General features: G+C 46.6%; 1 protein-coding gene across 1 annotated transcript in view; it reads left to right on the top strand.

Annotated features, from left to right (window-relative positions):
• Positions 1-18,710, top strand: part of ATRNL1 (attractin like 1) — a 1,590,902-nt gene that overhangs the window by 483,269 nt on the left and 1,088,923 nt on the right. The window contains 1 exon segment of the mRNA XM_030202658.1: positions 9,297-9,505. Coding sequence (XP_030058518.1) covers positions 9,297-9,505 — 209 coding nt within the window.

The raw sequence follows: 18,710 nt of genomic DNA, 5'->3' as shown, positions 1-18,710 counted from the left end.
GTGCGTTGTAAGTAGTTGCTAGTTGAGGATGTGCACTGGGGGGTAGGCGGAGGTAAGCGGGGCAGGGGAATCCGGAGTCCTCTTGATCGGGGCGCTGATTTGCCCTTAGCAGCTTGTTGGCGCTGTTACAGCCTGTTATAATATCTGAAGCGTTGTGTGACGTGCCGCATCATCATTTATATAGTAGGATTAGTCTTTTTATTCATTTAAAAGAATTTAAAATAAATTGCCTCGGTTTTCGTCGTTTTCGGTTTTCGTTGATTATTTTCGGACAAATTATCGACGAAAACCGAGGTTTCACTGTATATAATTCAGTGCCTGTTATTGTATTATTGTTTCTTTTATTGTGTATGTTGATTTGTGATCCACCTAGTTGTAGATCGCTAAATAAAATAAATAAATAAATAAATAAATGAATAATAAATGCGCACCACCTTTGAGGCAGGTGTAAATGAGTATATGTATGTACTCATGTCCCACGAACGCCCATGCACAGTCTGTAAAAGTAAGCACATCATTTCTGTCCTCCAGAGATGTGCAAGTGGTTTTAGGAGTGGGCTGCTTGTTCAGAAATCCATATATGCATGGGCCACGTGATCACAAATCGGGGGGGGGGGGGGGGGGGGGGAGCTGTTATCCTGTTATCGCATAAATTGTCAAAAACAAAAGAGGAAAAAAAAAACTTCCCATACAGGGAACACTAATAAACAAAAACAAGAAAAAAAACCCACGGGGAAATGCAAACTCTAAAAAACTAAATTTACATGCACATACCAGGAAAAATAGCAATTCAAAAACAATTAAAAGAATCCGTATGGAATAAGCTGACACCCCGCACCCTGGGCTAGTTGCAAAGTTCAAAAAACATTACCAGACGTCTTCCAAATGTACCAAAAGTCTTTATTTTATTTATTTTATTTGTTATACTTGTATCCCACATTTTCCCACCTATTTGTAGGCTCAATGTGGCTTACATAGTACCGGAGAGGCCTTTGCAGGCTCCGGTGTGAACAAATACAGGGTGATGTTGTGGTAAGATCAAGTCCATGTGGCACAGCCACATTAGGGAATCGGAGAACGGAAGAGTTGTGTTATGTCCATTACGTGCTTTAGTTTGGTTGTGTTCCAGAGATCAGGCATTTAAGTTGGATCGGTAGGGTATGCCTTTTTAAACAGGTTGGTTTTTAATAAATAGTTGGTTTTAATAAATAGTTTAAATTATGACAACAATATCTGTAAATCTTTTCTGAAATTGGACTTTGTATCCACCAAATAGCTCTGTAGTGTTCAAAAATCATCCGTGGTAGCTAATCAGGTAAAACATTCTTAAAATCTTATGTATGCTGCATCCCAAAATCAGGTGGGCCTCACCTTGGATGCCTCTGAGTACTCATATATCGTATGTCATTTTCCCATACAAGGGCTCCTCTTTTCTTTGTGTAAAAACAAAAGAAAAGCTTTGTAAAATTACTCTACAACGTACATTTTGTAAAATATGTTTTTGAACATTTAGATCTGATTCCTTCATTCATAACCAGTTATGGGACCCAGATTGCTCATTTAGACAATTAGGGGCCAATTCTGTAACTTGGCTCCAAGATGTAGGTGCCACAGTGGGGCACTTAGATGCATCTAAGCTGTTACACTGTACAATACTATCGCAAAGCAATGTTGACGCATCAACATTTAGACACACCCACTTAAGACAGACTAATAGCTGGTGTAAGTTGCAACATGTGCAGCTAACACTGGGGCCTTTTTACTGAGCCCCGTAAGCGACTAGGTGCGCCAGAATGGAGTTACCACCCGACTACCGCATGGCTCTTGCGGTAATTTCATTTTTGGCATGCGTCTGAAAAAATATTTTTGGGCGCCCGTAACGGACACGCGGCAAGTGGCATTTGGCGTGCATAACTCATTACCGCCCGCATTCTTTACCGCTAGGTCAATGGCTGACGGTAAGGTCTCAGACCCAAAATGGATGATTTTGCTGCACGTCCGTTTTTGGCAAAAAAAAAAAAAAAAGACATTTTCTGTATCTGCACACAAAAATTATTCTGCGCGTGCCCAAAACATGCGTCTACACTACCACAGGCCATTTTTCAGCGCACCTTAGTAAAAGGACCCCACTATTCTCTAAGCCGTGCATGTCACTTGGCGATGGTCCACCCATTCTCCGCCCACGTTTCCACCCTCCCCTGCAGTTATGCGCTAAGCAGAGACCTAGGGAAGGCTTTCTATAGAGGAGGGCTTCCCCTGCCCCATCCCTTTTGTATCCTCGCCCCGCCCCCTGTCACATATTATTTCCCTCCCCTCCCCCCGGGTCACATATTCCCCTCCCCTTACTTACTATGCAGGGCAAGGGCAGCGCTCCGGGCAGAAAGAGGGGGCTCTTTCCTGCCCCAAAGAGGTCACTAGAGCACCAGGGCAGTAGATAGTAAGTAAGGGAAGGGGAGGCTAGGATAGGCCCACCGCCCGCCCGTTTGTCCAGAAATCCGGACAAACAGGCGGACTGGCAAAACCCGCCCGAACATGTCCTCAAAAAGAGGACATGTCCGGGTAAATCCGGACATATGGTAACCCTACAGGGGAGAAGGGAGGAAAGATATAGTGCCTTGTCCAAGGTCAGATGGGGATTCAGTACTGAAGCTGGCGTTATGTAAAATTATGTAAAATGTTCCTCTGCACTGGCTGTAGCACCTTATACATCATTTAGGTTTTCACATTATGGTGTTCTCAGTATCATGCCGACTCAGCAAAAACAGATTCTTTCCAAACTAGCACTCATAAACTGCAGCTTTATTTGGGACATAAAGAGATACTGAACAAAAAAAGGAGACATTTTTCAAAGTGTCCAACATTGAAGATTTATTGTAAGCTTTCAACCCTTACTTCACTGAATATGTAAAGGCCAGCACTTGAAAACACTTAAGAGGAACACTTGGAGGACAAAAGTAAAATGTTTTAACCCTCTATTACGATACTTTGCATAAAGGAGAGACTGTTCACTTTTGAGGGCAAGAAAAGAGGGAGTCTTCCTTCTGAAGTGCAGAAGTGGGTAGCCGGTGCATGCAGAAAGGAACGGTTTGGGAATGGGGGCACCCTTTCAGCAGAACACAAAGTAGATATAGTTCAGTGTTTCTAATCCAGTTTCCTAGAGGCAAACTGGCCTTATAAATCATCATTGTTTCTCTACGTGTAAGTGTTTGTCTGCCTTCTCCCCGGCTCTCTCAATAATTTTTGTATTACTTTACAAGTTTCATTTGGATTTCTGCCACGGACAGTAGAATGCCCAGTGACCTGTGTTTGTCATTTTCATGCGTGCCCCCTCCCCCCAACATTCAAAATGGCTGTTTGTTTTCACCTTATCTAATATAATAATTCGCACCTCCAACGTTCTGAAGCTGACTCCGTGGCAGTGAAGCCATGTAGTGTTCCTGGGTTCGCAATCGCACTCGCTCTCACTGTCCCGCCCTCGGAGGGAAGGGAAGGCTGCATACTCATTCACTCTCTCACACATGCTCACTCACTCTCTCTCTCTCTCACACACAGCGCCTGCCACACCACCCCCAGCAACGCAGACTCCCCTCCAAGCCCTCCGCCACCCCCTCCCAGTTCAGCAGTCCCCTCCGAGTTCAGCAGCCCAGCAGTGCTGACCCCCCTCTAAGCCCTCCGCCACCCCCTCCCAGTTGCAATGGTGACCCCCCTCCAAGCCCCCTGCCACCCCTTCTCAGTTTCGGCAGTCCCCTCTGAGTTCACCAGCCCAGCAACGCTGACCTTGACTTACCCAGTCGGGGTTACGGCGGCCGGCAGCAGTGGTAAAAGGCGTGCAGGCTCGGCTCTTCTCTCTCTCTCTCTCTCTCTGAGCTCTGGTCCCGTCCTCATTTCCTGTTTCCGCAAGGGCGGGACCAGAGCTCAGAGAGAGAGAAGGGCTTAGCCTGCACGCCTTTTACCGCTGCTGCTGGCCGCCGTAACCCCGACTGGGTAAGTCAAGATGACTTTTAAAATTCGGAGGGAGGGGCCTGGAACTGGAAGGAAGGGAGGGACGACGACCCTGGAACTGGGAGGGAGGGGGGACCCTGAAACTCGGAGGGAGGGGGGACCCTGAAACTCAGAGGGAGGGGGGAACCTGGAACTGGGAGGGAGGGGATGACCCTGGAACTTGGAGGGAGGGGACGACGACCCTGGAACTGGGAGGGAGGGAGGGGGGACCCTGGAACTGGGAGGGAGGGAGGGGGGAGCGGGTCCCCTGGCACCCAGTCTTATTTTCACACACACACTCTCTCTCTCACAGACACACTTGCACCCAGTCTCACTCTCTCTCTGTCACACACACACACTCTTGCACATTCACTCTCTCTCTCACAGTCACTCTCACACACACTCTCTCAAACATACACACTGTGAGGAAAACCTTGCTAGTACCCATTTCATTTCAATGAGAATCGGGCTTTTTTTTTAACTAGTTTTCCTATAAAGTAACAGGGCCAGTTCAGTTCATTTATAATCTCATGGGAGTCTGAGAGCATCATGAGGTACTTGAACACTTTTCTTAAGCTGCTCTGTCTCTACATAGGGCCCTTGTTCTTTAGTTTTGTTAAGGATTTTTACTGATGTGAGAGAAATTATTTGTATATATTTATAATAGAGTGGGTGAGCAGTTTATAAGCTGCTGTCAGCTGAAGTAACCCTGGATATTCAGTGTCTGAGAAAACAACAAGGCATACGAACCAACGTTGGAGACAAACAGAGCAGATCAGACAATAATCCCAAGCAGTCTTTATTTATAGGGTAAACCCTTCAGTAAAAAAGTGCCTGACACAAGCTGTGTTTCGCCCAAAAGGACTGCGTCAGGGTCTCTGTGAAAATATCTTAATTCACATCAAATGAGAAAGTAAAGGTGCAAAGGTGTTAAGTACAAATCCCTCTAAGCATCCAATTTTCCCTTTTCAGGTAGCCAGCTTTGGAATGCTCTAGCAAGACATATCCCTACCATTAACGGCCTTTTGCCCTTTAGGAATGCACTGAAGACCCATCTCTTCAAGATAGACCTACCCTAGCGATTCAACCTAACCAAAACTTGCTCACATGAATCTTATCGACAATTGTTTTACATTGACCATGTTCTCATTATCCTTTTTGCTACCCCATATACTACTTGACATTTCTAAAGCGCTACTAGGGTTACGCAGCGCTGTACAATTTAACATAGAAGGACAGTCCCTGCTCGAAGGAGCTTACAATCTAAAGGACAAATGTACAGTCAGTCAAATAGGGGCAGTCTAGATTTCCTGAAACGTATAAAGGTTAGGTGCCGAAAGCAACATTGAAGAGGTGGGCTTTGAGCAAGGATTTGAAGATGGGTAGGGAGGGGGCTTGGCGTAAGGGCTCAGGAAGTTGATTCCAAGCATAGGGTGAGGCGAGGCAGAATGAGCGGAGCCTGGAGTTGGCAGTGGTGGAGAAGGGTACTGAGAGGAGGGATTTGTCCTGTGAGCAGAGGTTACGGGCGGGAACGTAAGGGGTAATGAGGGGCTGCAGACTGAGTGCATTTGTAGGTAAGAAGGAGAAGCTTGAACTGTATGCGGTATCTGATTGGAAGCCAGTGAAGTGACCTGAGAAGAGGGGTGATATGAGTATATCGGTTCAGGCGGAATATAAGACATGCAGCAGAGTTCTGAACAGATTGAAGGGGGGATAGATGGCTAAGTGGGAGGCCGGTAAGGAGTAGGTTGCAGTAGTCAAGGCGAGAGGTAATGAGAGCGTGGACGAGAGTACGGGTGGTGTGCTCAGAGAGGAAAGGGCGAATTTTGCTGATGTTAAAGAGAAAGAAGCGACAGGACTTGGCTATCTGCTAGATATGCGCAGAGAAGGAGAGGGAGGAGTCGAAGATGACTCCGAGGTTGCGGGCAGATGAAACGGGGAGGATGAGGGTGCCATCAACTGAGATAGAGAGTGGAGGAAGAGGAGAAGTGGGTTTTGGTGGAAAGACGATAAGCTCGGTCTTGGACATGTTCAGTTTCAGGTGGCGGTTGGACATCCAGGCAGCAATGTCGGATAAGCAGGCCAATATCTTGGCCTGGGTCTCCGCGGTGATGTCTGGTGTGGAGAGATATAGCTGGGTGTCATTCCTTTTCATCTTCCTACAACTACCTGCCCATGCTCAATTCCTTTTGCACCCAATTGCTCTTACGTTCAATTTACTTATCCATTAACCCCATTAATTTTTGTGTTCACTACAAACTGTATACTCTTCTTACAAATGTGTAATTCTCTATATTGTTACTATTTAAGCCGCATTGAGCCTGCCATGTGTGGGAAAGCACGGGGTACAAATGTAATAAATAAATAAGTATATACCTTGATTGCCACCGAATGCAATGGATGGACAAAAGACAAATGCATTCTCTGGAGTATGTTTTTTAGACTTTTCCTTGGATGCTGTTTGTATGCTGGGGTTTTTTTTGCCTGCAATTATGCTTTTGTTTTTTCCTCCATCCATTACATTTGGTGGCAATCAGGGCATATACTTTCTCATTTGCTGTGGATTAAGATATTTTCATAGAGCCCCTGACGCAGCCCTTTTGAGCGAAACACAGCCTGCGTCGGGCACTTTTTATTGAAGTGTTTACCCTATAAATAAAGATGGATTGGGATTATTGTCTGATCTGCTCTGTTTGTCTCCATATTCAGTGTTCAGTTACTAGTGAATAATTTGTAATATAATGTGTAACTAATTATAGAGTTGAGACCTAGATTGTAATTGTCATATTCAGTGTTGGAGGCATTCCGGGTATGTCTGATGACATAGAAGTTAATTCCACGTCAGCAGACATACCTGGATATTCAACGGCACCAGCCAGTTTCAGAGCAGCGCCTAGTTAACATGGTCCATAAAGTTAGAATAGCTGTTTTTCTGTCCTAACTTTAGGCGCTTACTTAGCTGTTAGCGCAGTGAATATCGCTAGGCTGCTACGCCACTGCTTCACGTCTAGCCTGCCCCTAACCTAGCTGATTAGGGGATGTGAGGAGCCTCTCCTCCTGCTTAGACACTTTTGAATACGCATTGGGGAACAGCCAACAAAATGTAGGTGCCAGACAGTGTAGTGACTAGTTTTATATGACACATGTGCAGGTATCATGGAGTGTAATTATGATTTACAGGCCTTCCTTTAAACAATATGCTTACAGCTACATAAAATAGAATTGGAAATTTGTGCTAGGGTCAGAACAGGTGTAAATATCTGCGCCTAATTTCTTGGGAAGGGGAGCACTTTTACAAAGGCACGTAAGTTCATATCTTGCTTTTATAAAATAAGAAAGTGGTATGATATATATATATATATATATATATATATATATCAAACATATAAACGGCGAGTGACCGACTCACTCTCAAATGCGCAGTAGAGATTTCCCTCTCTATCCCGCCCCTCCGTCAATACGTGATGACGAGGGCGGGACAGAGAGGGAAACTGCGCCGCCGAGGTTGATACTGCTCCCCCCCCCACCCGCCCACCCGAGGTCGCTGCTACCGTTACCCCCCCCCCCACACACACACACCTGGCCCGGGCCCTCTCTCCGCTACTAAACTTACACATCCATTCGCCGGAACGCAGCACGCACTTCAGCTGAGCTGCCGTCGGCCTTCCTTCCCTGCCTGTGTCCCGCCCTCGCTGACGTTACGTCACAGGAGGGCGGGACACAGGCAGAGAAGGAAGGGCCGACGGCAGCTCAGCTGATGTGCGTGCTGCGTTCCGGCGAATGGATGTGTAAGTTTAGTAGCAGAGAGAGAGAGGGCCCGGGCCGGGTGGAGGGATGGCGGCGACTCGGGGGGGGGGGGGGGAACGGTAGTGGTGGCGACCTCACGGGGAGGGAGGGAGGGGGAAGGAAGGAAAACCCCAATACCAGCCCATTTTTACGGGCTCAACGGCTAGTATATATATATATATATATATATATATATTTAAGGACTAATTTGGTGCCCCCCACCACCCTCCCAGGTCTTAAGGCTATAAAATGGTGCTGCCCTTCTGAGAAGCATGAAACCAAAGGGCAAGGTGGGGGGGGGGGGAGGGTGAGAAGGAGATGATGTAAGGGTGGTCAATGGTGCAGTGGGAGGAGGAGTTTAGAGCATTATTGCTGAGGATCACAGTTACCAAAGGGGGGGGGGGGGGGAAGAGAGAAGTGTGTGGGCCCTGTGTGGCCACCCTTTTGCCTCTACTTAAGGCTGGCTCTGATTTGCAGCCTTCATGCTTCTTCCAGAAGTTGAAAAAAAAAAAGTCTAAGGTGAAGATGAAGACAATTTAAAATCAAAGCAGGCTGTTCTTGTCTTAGCAATATAGCTGTACTGATTATATTGCGGAACCTCCTCATATTTATTTATTTATTGCATTTGTATCCCACATTTTCCCACCTTTTTGCGGGTTCAGTGTGGCTTACAATATGAGTTAAATGATGGAAATACAATTTGTTACAGATTGGTTATGGATTACATTGTGCAGAGTTATGCGAAACAATTGAGGTGTCGTTAAGGAATGTAACAATGGAGCACAAACATTGAAAGGAAACAATGGGAGCTTAGAGGGCGATAAAAAGGCATGAAGACATATGGTATATATCTTTCTGTGAGTAAAGGTATGAATGATGTGATAGTACGGGAATGAGAGTTCAGAGGTGAATGTGTGATGCATTAGTGAACAGTAAGTGTGGACTTTATGTGTTTTGGTTCTTTCCGTAAATTTTTTCAAAGAGATGGGTCTTCAATAATCTGCGGAAGGAAGCTTGATCGTTGATTGTTCTTAAGTTGCGTGGCAGTGTATTCCAATACTGCGTGCTCATGTGAGAAAAGGTTGACGCGTGTAGCGCTTTGTATCCCAAGCCCTTGCAATTGAGGAAGTGGAGGTTAAGACATACAGAGCAGACATGTAATATATACTGAAATAGTTCCTTGGTCAAGTTGGGCTTGATCATTTGCTGTAGCTATTTCAAAGATTTTAGACCAGGTGAATCCCAACCTCAATAGATTGGGTGGCGGAGGCGGTGGCGGGAGGCGGGGCTAGTGCTGGGCAGAAATCTACGGTCTGTGCCCTGAAAATGGCAGATACAAATCAAGGTAAGGTATACACAAAAAGTAGCACATATGAGTTTTATCTTGTTGGGCAGACTGGATGGACCGTGCAGGTCTTTTTCTGTTGTCATCTACTATGTTACTATGTATCACTTTTGTCTTAACAATTGTTTAAAAAAAATGTTAAACAATGTAGCTGTGGTTCTTTCATTGCTTCTCTGCCCAATAGGTCCATGTACTTATTTGGAGGATTCTCCAGTGTGCTGCTGAATGATATTCTGGTGTACAGACCACCAAGCTGTGAGGCATTCCAAAGCCAGGAACTGTGTGTCAACGCTGGTCCTGGGATCCGGTGTCTGTGGGACAGGGAACATTGCACATCATGGGATACCGCACGTAACAACAACAACCTCAGAGTGAAATGCTCCAGAAAGTCAGGTAGGTAGCCAAGTTCTTGGGATTACTGTACAACAATCTGACATTTGCCCAACCACAATAGTGTATTAAATATATGATGTACTTTTAAGTCATATTGTGAAAGGACATCCCAGCCAAGGTTACATCAAGCTTAGGACTACACAATCTGTGGTCTCTAGAACTGGACAAGGCAAGGATGAGCACAGGGATACAGAGCCTGTCACCTGTAGGACTGGGGTGCTCAGGGCAGGGGTGTATCTGAGATTCGGCGGTAGGGGGGGCAGGGGCTAGAGTGAGGGGGCACATTATAACCCCCCCTACCGCCGCCCCCCGCTGCCGTCGTCTTCGTCATCAACCCTCCCCCCCTACCGCCATTAACCCTCCCCCGCCTACCGCCAACCCTTTCCCCGCCTACCGCCGTCACCTACTCCCGAGGTCCGCTCCTGCCGGCTTTTAAAACTATTACTTCAGCTGGCGGGGGACCCCAACCCCTGCCAGCCCAGCCAAGGTCTTCTTTAACTTCTTCATCCTCGTGCTGTTAATGCTGCATGATGCATAATGCTGCATGATGCTGCGTGCTGCGACATCAAACTCCGTCCAACTGGAAGGATGCATCATGCAGCTTTAACAGCACGAGGACGAAGAAGTTAAAGAAGACCTTGGCTGGGCTGGCAGGGGTTGGGGTCCCCCGCCAGCTGAAGTAATAGTTTAAAAAGCCGGCAGGAGCGGACTTCGGGGAAAGGGTTGGTGGTAGGCGGGGGAGTTAATGGTGGTAGGGGGGTCCAGGGCGAAATCTGCGGGGGCCCAAGCCCCTGTGGCCCCACACAGATACGCCCCTGGCTCAGGGGATGAGCACAGGGATAGGGAGCCTGTCACCTCTAGGACAGGAAGTCTCAGGGGATGAACACTGGGATGCAGAGACTGTCACCTCTAGGACTGGAGGGCTCAGGGGATGTCACGACTGTGGTCGTGATCCTACTTTCAGACTCACTTTGTCTTACAGTGGTCAGCCTCAGAGGTAGCTCCAGACTGTCTTTTTCTTGCATTGTTGCCTCTGCTACCACTTCTTCTGTGTTTCAAGCCTCACTCTGGTGTTCAGTGTGTTTCAAGCCTCTTTCCTATAGTCATCAGTGAAGGCTCTCATAAGGAACGTGAGGACATTCACAGGGGCGTTTGCAACACCAAAGGTCTCCAGGTTTTCCTGTGTGCTTTAGCACTTTTGCCTTCTTCATTGTCAGTTTGCCGGTGTGCTTGTGTAGCACTTCTGCCTTGTTTCCTTGCCTGTGTGGCCCCTTCTGCCTTGTTTCTTATTTGTTTGCCTGTATGCTAGGGTTTCTGTCTTGGGTTTTGCCTGTTTGCTTGTGTGCTAGGGTTAGCACTTCTGTCTTGATTTTGCTTGTTGTCTGTGTGCCTGGTTGACACTTCTGTCGTGTCCCTTGCTTGCTTGCTAGTAAGCTGGTTTTGCTGTTCTGCCTAGTCTGCCCTGCCTTGTGTTCCGCTTTGTTTGTTCTGCCTTGAGTTCTGCCTAGGTCCTTGTTTATATGCTTGTGTGAGCTTGGGCTTGCCTTTAGCCCTTGTGTTTCTGTGGGCTCCAGTGCAGCTTTGCTGCTTGTGTGTGTTCTGCCTTCCCTTCTTGTTTTTGTCTCTGCCTGTGTGTACGTGCCTTCTCTTTTGCCTTCTGCCGGTGTGCTTGGGTTCCAGTTTGGCCTCGTGGCCCTGTATGAGAGGGCTGTGGTGTGCACGGGTTCCAGTTTAGTCTTGCGGTCCGTTTGAGTGCCTTCCTTCTAGCTTTTCTTGACTCTGCTCCTGTGTACTCTGTTCCTACCTAGTCAAGCTCTGCTCCTGTGTACCCTGTTCCTGCCTAGCCAAACTCTGCTGCCTTGTACCCTGTTCCCTCCTAGTCAAGCTCTGCTCCTCTGTACTCTGTTGCCGCCTAGCCAAGCTCAGTTCCTGTGTACCCTGTTCCTCCTAGCCTTGCCTGTGTGCTTATTGCACTTCTGGTCTGTTCCTGCTTCTGTGCTTTTGCAATTCTAGTCTAGTCTGCCTGTTCAGTCCAGTCCTGGTTGGAAGGTTCACTTGCTGCTGTCGTTCGTCGGCAGCGGCCCAAGAGCTCACGTTTTCCCTGAGTATGTGACAGGGGATGATCAGAGGGGCTGAAAGCCTCTTATTTCTAGAAGTGGGTGGCTGGTTGAATTAGTAGTGGTAGAGTACATACAGATTTAAAGATAATGATTGTGTCATCAAATCTATTTCAGGTTAGGAATAATGAAAAATGATTGTCAATTAGAAGCAATTTGATGGCATGAGTTGGTGATTTCAGTGCAGTACATGAATAGGAGATGCATCAATGATTAGCATTAGGATTTTCAAAGCATACCTGAATGTAGCTTGCTTTGAGCTACTCCAGATCTCTCAGGGGAACTGAACCACTCAGTGGGAGCTCTAGTGCCTGCCCCCAGCCCACCCCACTCTGCCTGTCGTTCTGCCTGTTGCTCTGTCCAGCTCCACCCACAACTCTGCCCATTGCTCCGCTCATCCCAACCCATTGCTCCACCCACACAGCTGATTCACATTCAGCGGCAGCAGGAAACGCCTTCATAAAATGTCACCTGCTGTTGCCATGGGATCAGTGGCAGCAGGAGATGGTGCTTTATGGAGGTGTTTCCTGCTTCTGCTGGACAGGGAGGCCACTTAGCAGGTGGTTCCGGCTTCTCGGCAGGAGTGCGGAAGATGACCCACAAAAGCTGGAGACTTGACAGGTCTGCTTCTCCTGAAAAGGCATGTGCTAAATCTAAATGACAGACCTCATAGACTTAACCAATAAGAAACAAAGTCAGATCATCAAGATCCTACCTAAACCTACACTACCCAAATTGCAAAGGACTGAAATACAAAACAACTTATGCAGCCGGCTTCTCCTACATAAGCGCACAACTATGGAATGGGCTCTCAAAAGCTAGGAAAACAATCCACGACCACTTGAACTTCAGGAAATCACTAAAAACCAACCTCTTCAAAAAGGCCTACCCCAACGACCCCACGTAACCCTCTTCACCTACCAACACAGCATGACTATGATCGAACAGGACATCACGCAATCTTCATCCATTCCGACCCTCCACTTATACCTCATACGATCACTATACAACTTTGTATTTGTTATCCACCGACTGGGCAAACACCTTTGACGGTACTATGTAAGCCACATTGAGCCTGCAAATAGGTGGGAAAATGTGGGGTACAAATGCAATGAATGAGTGAATGCATCTGTTCTGCAGTTAAAGGATTCAGAAATAGAGCAGGTGGGGGGAGGAGGGGTTGGTGGTTGGGAGGCGAGGATAGGGGAGGGCAGACTTTTTAAGGGGTCTGTGCCAGAGCCGGTGATGGAAGGCGGGACAGGTGGTTGGGAGGCGGGAAAAACTGCTGGGCAGACTTATACGGTCTGTGCCCTGAGAAAGACAGGTACAAATCAAGGTAAGGTATACACATATGAGTTTATCTTGGGCAGACTGGATGGACCGTGCAGGTCTTTTTCTGCCGTCATCTACTATGTTACTATATGAGATGAGAGCTATGTAGCTACACGTGGAGCAGAGAATAGAAGGGGTATATGGTAGTGACACTCAAAAACCCCAGAGTTATATATAATGCACAAGAAGAAAACATTTGTCAGAGAGAGAAAAAAAATGCTTTAGAAGGAAGAGGTCACAGAATGAGACTCTCAAGGAGTAACATCAGAAAATCGAAAAGGGTGGTGGATACAGGCAGCCACTTTTAGTGGAGATAAAAAAATGATAATGAGATTCCAAAGATGGTGGAATAGATGCAGAGCAGCACTAGTTTTAAACACGGAAGGGGAACGCTAGTTAGGCCTTCGGCATTGCACTAGGAATGAAATGAAAGCTGATGAGAATAGTCTTAACATCCTTTTATTCAATCCTGTTTCAGCCTTATGAAAGAAACATGAAACTGAATTCCTAGAGGAACTCGCTTCAGAAATTTGCTGAGGCACATTACTTATTTTGAAATACTGTATCGGTGGTTTGTGCTGTACTTGTTCTTAGGTGAGGGGGGGGGGGGAGGGGGCAGTGTGTATGTAGCTTGCATTGCCACTGCTTGCAGCCTTCCTGTTTTCTGTTGAGCTGCCAAGTTACCCAGTTCCAAGAGGGAGACTTTTTGGCCAGCTCTAGTTTTGAACTTACATCCCAAAGCAGCATGGTGTGTCTACTCATTGAAATCAGTGCTGTAGGTCCCGGAATGCACCAGGATGGGGTTGCCAAAAACCTAGGACTGGCTTCTTCTATATCCTGGATCTGGATAACTTGGCAGCTCTGTGTATGTGGTCATTTTCTTAGTTACTACGTTGGGGACGACACTGGATTCCAGTTTAGCTGCATGGGAAAAAGGAGGCAAATTTAAAAAGGTTCCCACTCATGGGCAGATGATCAAAAGCCCTGCGCTGTTCCAAAGTGCACTCTAAAAATAGGGCTGGAACAGCATGGGGCTTTACCACCCCTATGATCAGAGATAATAGCATGCAAATTTATGCACGCTATTACCATAGGTTAAAGTGCGAGAGGAATCCTTCCACACTTGTTTGACAGGACTTGTCAAACACCAGGAGCTGGAGGTCCATGGGACCCCCAGAACCTCTGTGCAACTACAAGGCCCTGCTTGCCTAGTGCCCTCTGATACCCCACACCCCCACCCCAAGCTGGCAACATGGGGGCTAGAGTCCAGCGGACCTCTAGTTCCCCCAACCCGCCCCCTCGACACAAACCGGCGACACAGGGGCTTGAGGTCTGATGGACCTCCAGCCCCCTGACTGCCCCCCCCTCAAAAGCCCTGATGGCCCAGTGGCCAGAAACTCAAGCACGCCCCCAACACTATTTCACCCCCCTCAACCCCCCCCCCCCCCCCGGGTGCCGCAAACTCAAGCACCCTCCAGCACAACACCTGGTGGTCTAGTGGCCCCCCCCCTGGTACCTTAACGGTGGAGGAGGGACTAGTAGTACACTCCCTCCTCTTCCAGCGCCACCTTGAAAATGGCAGCACCCAGCCCTACCAGTGCATCCTGGGATGCGCTGGGTTGGTTTTCACCACCATATAAGGGAGCTTCTCTAGCGCCCACGTTTGCTTCTCACCTTTGGCGCATCAGTGCCTTTTGTATGTGAAGGAAGCTTGCACTGTTGCCTGTGCTACACCTGTGTTGTGGAGGGCTTCGATACCTACTTTGGTCAGCTTCATACTTTTTAAGCAGCAGTTAAATCACTTGCTTAAATGTTCATTCCTGACATTCTGTTCAGCTGCTGTTTTCCGAGGAGATAGTAACATAGTAAGTGACGGCAGAAAAAGACCTGTACGGTCCATCCAGTCTGCCCAACAAGATAAACTCATATGTGCTACTTTATATGTATACCTGACCTTGATTTGTATCTGCCATTTTCAGGGCAGAGACCGTAGAAGTCTGCCCAGTACTAGCCCCGCCTCCTAACCACCGGTGCTGCCACTCAATCTCTGCTAAGCTTCTGAGGATCCATTTCTTCTGAACAGGATTCCTTTATGTTTATCCCATGCTTCTTTGAATTCCGTTACTGTTTTCTTCTCCACCACCTCCCTTGAGAGGGCATTCCAAGTATCCACCATAAGTACATAAGTATATGAGTACATACGTTTTGCCATACTGGGAAAGACCAAAGGTCCATCGAGCCCAGCATCCTGTTTCCAACAGTGGCCAATCCAGGTTACAAATACCCGGCAAGATCCCAAAAATGTACAAAACATTTTATACTGCTTATCCCAGAAATAGTGGATTTTCCACAAGTCCATTTAATAACGGTCTATGGACTTTTCCTTTAGGAAGCCGTCCAAACCTTTTTTAAACCCCGCTAAGCTAACCGCCTTTACCACATTCTCTGGCAACGAATTCCAGAGTTTAATTACACGTTGAGTGAAGAAAACTTTTCTCCGATTCGTTTTAAAATTTACTACATTGTAGCTTCATCGCATGCCCCCTAGTCCTAGTATTTTTGGAAAGCGTAAACAGACGCTTCACATCTACCCGTTCAACTCCACTCATTATTTTATAGACCTCTATCATATCTCCCCTCAGCCGCCTTTTCTCCAAGCTGAAGAGCCCTAGCCGTTTTAGCCTTTCCTCATAGGGAAGTCGTCCCATCCCCTTTATCATTTTCGTCGCCCTTCCTGACATTACTCCTGAGTCAGCTCCCCTTCAACCTCAATTCATGTGCTCTAGTTCTACCGCCTTCCCGTCTCTGGAAAAGGTTCGTTTGCAGTTTAATACCCTTCAAATATTTGAACGTCTGTATCATCTGACTGCCTTTGTTTCTCAGGTTAATCCATTTTTTAAAAGAACTTCCATAACACAAAAATATTAAATCCCTTCTAAAAGTTGTGTATGTAGCCAATTCTTGAAAAGCTAGTTTTTCACTGTCAACACTTTCTAATGTAGTGCGACCCAGCGGTTTTTGTAGAATCTATCAAATCCCAGCAAGTCTGCAACTTTTTGCATCCTGTGGGGAGGCAAAGTCTGTAAAAAAAAAAAAAAAACCCAGAAAAAAAAACCTGATTGAAAAGTAAACTAGGTCATACCATTTCTTGGAGGCAGAAATACTCAAACTGGATGAAAGACAATATCCTGGCAAGAGAACAGTTTTCACCGAGAATATGGGGCGCTGAGGAAATGCTTTAGAACCCGAGAGAGAAGACATTTAGCACTGCAAAGAGGAACAAGTTCCCTTTGGATTTTTACCTTAAAATGTTGTCAAAAGCATCCTGAATGTATTTAATTGCATAAATGACCTGCATATGCAGAGGAACTGAGTTTGATTCCCGGCACAGGCAGCTCCTTGTGACTCTGGGCAAGTCACTTAACCCTCCATTGCCCCATGTAAGCCGCATTGAGCCTGCCATGAGTGGGAAAGCGCAGGGTACAAATGTAACAAAAATAAAATAGATACTATTGGAGATTCTACATGGAATGTTGCTACTATTGGAGATTCTACATGGAATGTTGCTATTCCACTAGCAACATTTCATGTAGAAGGCTGCGCAGGCTTCTGTTTCTGTGAGTCTGACGTCCTGCACGTCAGACTCACAGAAGCAGAAGCCTGCGCGGCCACATTGGTGATCTGCAAGGGCCGTCTTCTACATGGAATGTTGCTAGTGGAATAGCAACATTCCATGTAGAATCTCAACTAGTAGCAACAGTGGAGGAGTGGCCTAGTGGTTAGGGTGGTGGACTTTGGTCCTGGGGAACTGAGGAACTGAGTTGGATTCCCACTTCAGGCACAGGCAGCTCCTTGTGACTCTGGGCAAGTCACTTAACCCTCCATTGCCCCATGTAAGCGGCATTGAGCTTGCCATGAGTGGGAAAGCGCAGGGTACAAATGTAACAAAAATAAAATAGATACTATTGGAGATTCTACATGGAATGTTGCTACTATTGGAGATTCTAGATGGAATGTTGCTACTATTGAGATTCTGTTGCTACTATTTGAGATTCTACATGGAATGTTGCTACTATTGGAGATTCTACATGGAATGTTGCTATATTGGAGATTCTACATGGAATGTTGCTATTCCACTAGCAATATTCCATGTAGAAGGCTGCGCAGGCTTCTGTTTCTGTGAGTCTGACGTCCTGCACGTACGTGCAGGACGTCAGACTCACAGAAGCAGAAGCCTGCGCGACCACATTGGTGATCTGCAAGGGCCGACTTCTACATGGAATGTTGCTAGTGGAATAGCAACATTCCATGTAGAATCTCAAACAGTAGCAACAGTGGAGGAGTGGCCTAGTGGTTAGGGTGGTGGACTTTGGTCCTGGGGAACTGAGGAACTGAGTTGGATTCCCACTTCAGGCACAGGCAGCTCTTTGTGACTCTGGGCAAGTCACTTAACCCTCCATTGCCCCATGTAAGCCGCATTGAGCCTGCCGTGAGTGGGAAAGCGCGGGGTACAAATGTAACAATAATAATAATTCATGCCACTTGGACTTTGCTCTGATGCATTTGTGAATCATTCTTTTTTTTTTTCTTTTGATATTAAAAGTGATGATATGATTAAGTACTGTCACAGAGACCCTGACGCCATAATGATGTCTGAATCATTAATGTAGCCCCTGTTCTTCCCCTTGTTAAGGAAGTTACTGCTGTAGGTTTGTAATCTGTTAAATTATACACTCTGTTTAATGCCATGGAGTTTGGCAGAAATAGTTTCAGTTGTGACAGTGTTAGTCTTGTAGAGAGGGTAAAACAGCATACAAAATAATACAGAAACAAAAAAATTAACACTGGACCTTCAGGATTGAGGTGATCAAAGTCTCTTGTTTATTAATTGACGGATAGACTCGACACGGGCCGTGTTTCGGCGCACTGGCGCCTGCCTCAGGGGTCAGCTAATCCTGATCAAAAAATGTAGGTGTTTTTTTTCAGACTGACAGCGTTGTCCTATGCTGATTACGCTCTCGGAGCAATCGAGACTCTATTCCATATCAAAGGTGCTACACTGTGACAGTACCACCTACAATGTTTTGATCAGGATTAGCTGACCCCTGAGGCAGGCGCCAGTGCGCCGAAACACGGCCCGTGTCGGGTCTATCCGTCAATTAATAAACAAGAGACTTTGATCATCTCAATCCTGAAGGCCCAGTTTTGCTTTTTTGTTTTAGTCTTGTAGAGAATAGCAGGGAAATTTGGATTCTTTGCAGGCTGTGATAGTGCTCTAAAGGTGATATTAAACAAAGCCTTTCAGGACTGTAGAGACACCTTCTTCAGAGGGGAATCAGCAATCCGTGTGCTGAAATGTCTGTAAACAAATGCCAGAATCCTAAAAAAAATGAGATGGGAGAGTTAGAGTATATAGCACTAAGTCCGTACTCTGTTGTTGAGATGGGCATGGGGGAAGCCATTGCTTGTCCCGGGATTGGTAGCTTGGAATGCTGCTACTAATTGGGTTTCCACTAGATTCTTGTGACCTGGATTGGCCACTGTTGGAAGCAGGATACTGGGCTAGATGGGTCATTGGTCTGACCCAGTATGGTTTATGGTCTTAATGGTGGAAGAAAGATAACCAATGGGATACTGTGATACCAGGATACAAATAATATCACAATGATGGGATGGTTCAAATTGGAGGGGGAGGCACTATATGTTAAAGAGGAAATTGAGTCTAAACAGAATTAAAATTCAGCAGGAAACAGATG

The sequence above is a fragment of the Microcaecilia unicolor genome, chromosome 5 (genome assembly GCF_901765095.1).
Source record: "Microcaecilia unicolor chromosome 5, aMicUni1.1, whole genome shotgun sequence".
Taxonomy (NCBI): domain Eukaryota; kingdom Metazoa; phylum Chordata; class Amphibia; order Gymnophiona; family Siphonopidae; genus Microcaecilia; species Microcaecilia unicolor.
Note: the sequence above shows the minus strand (reverse complement) of the source record. Positions and strands in the feature narration are given on the sequence as shown.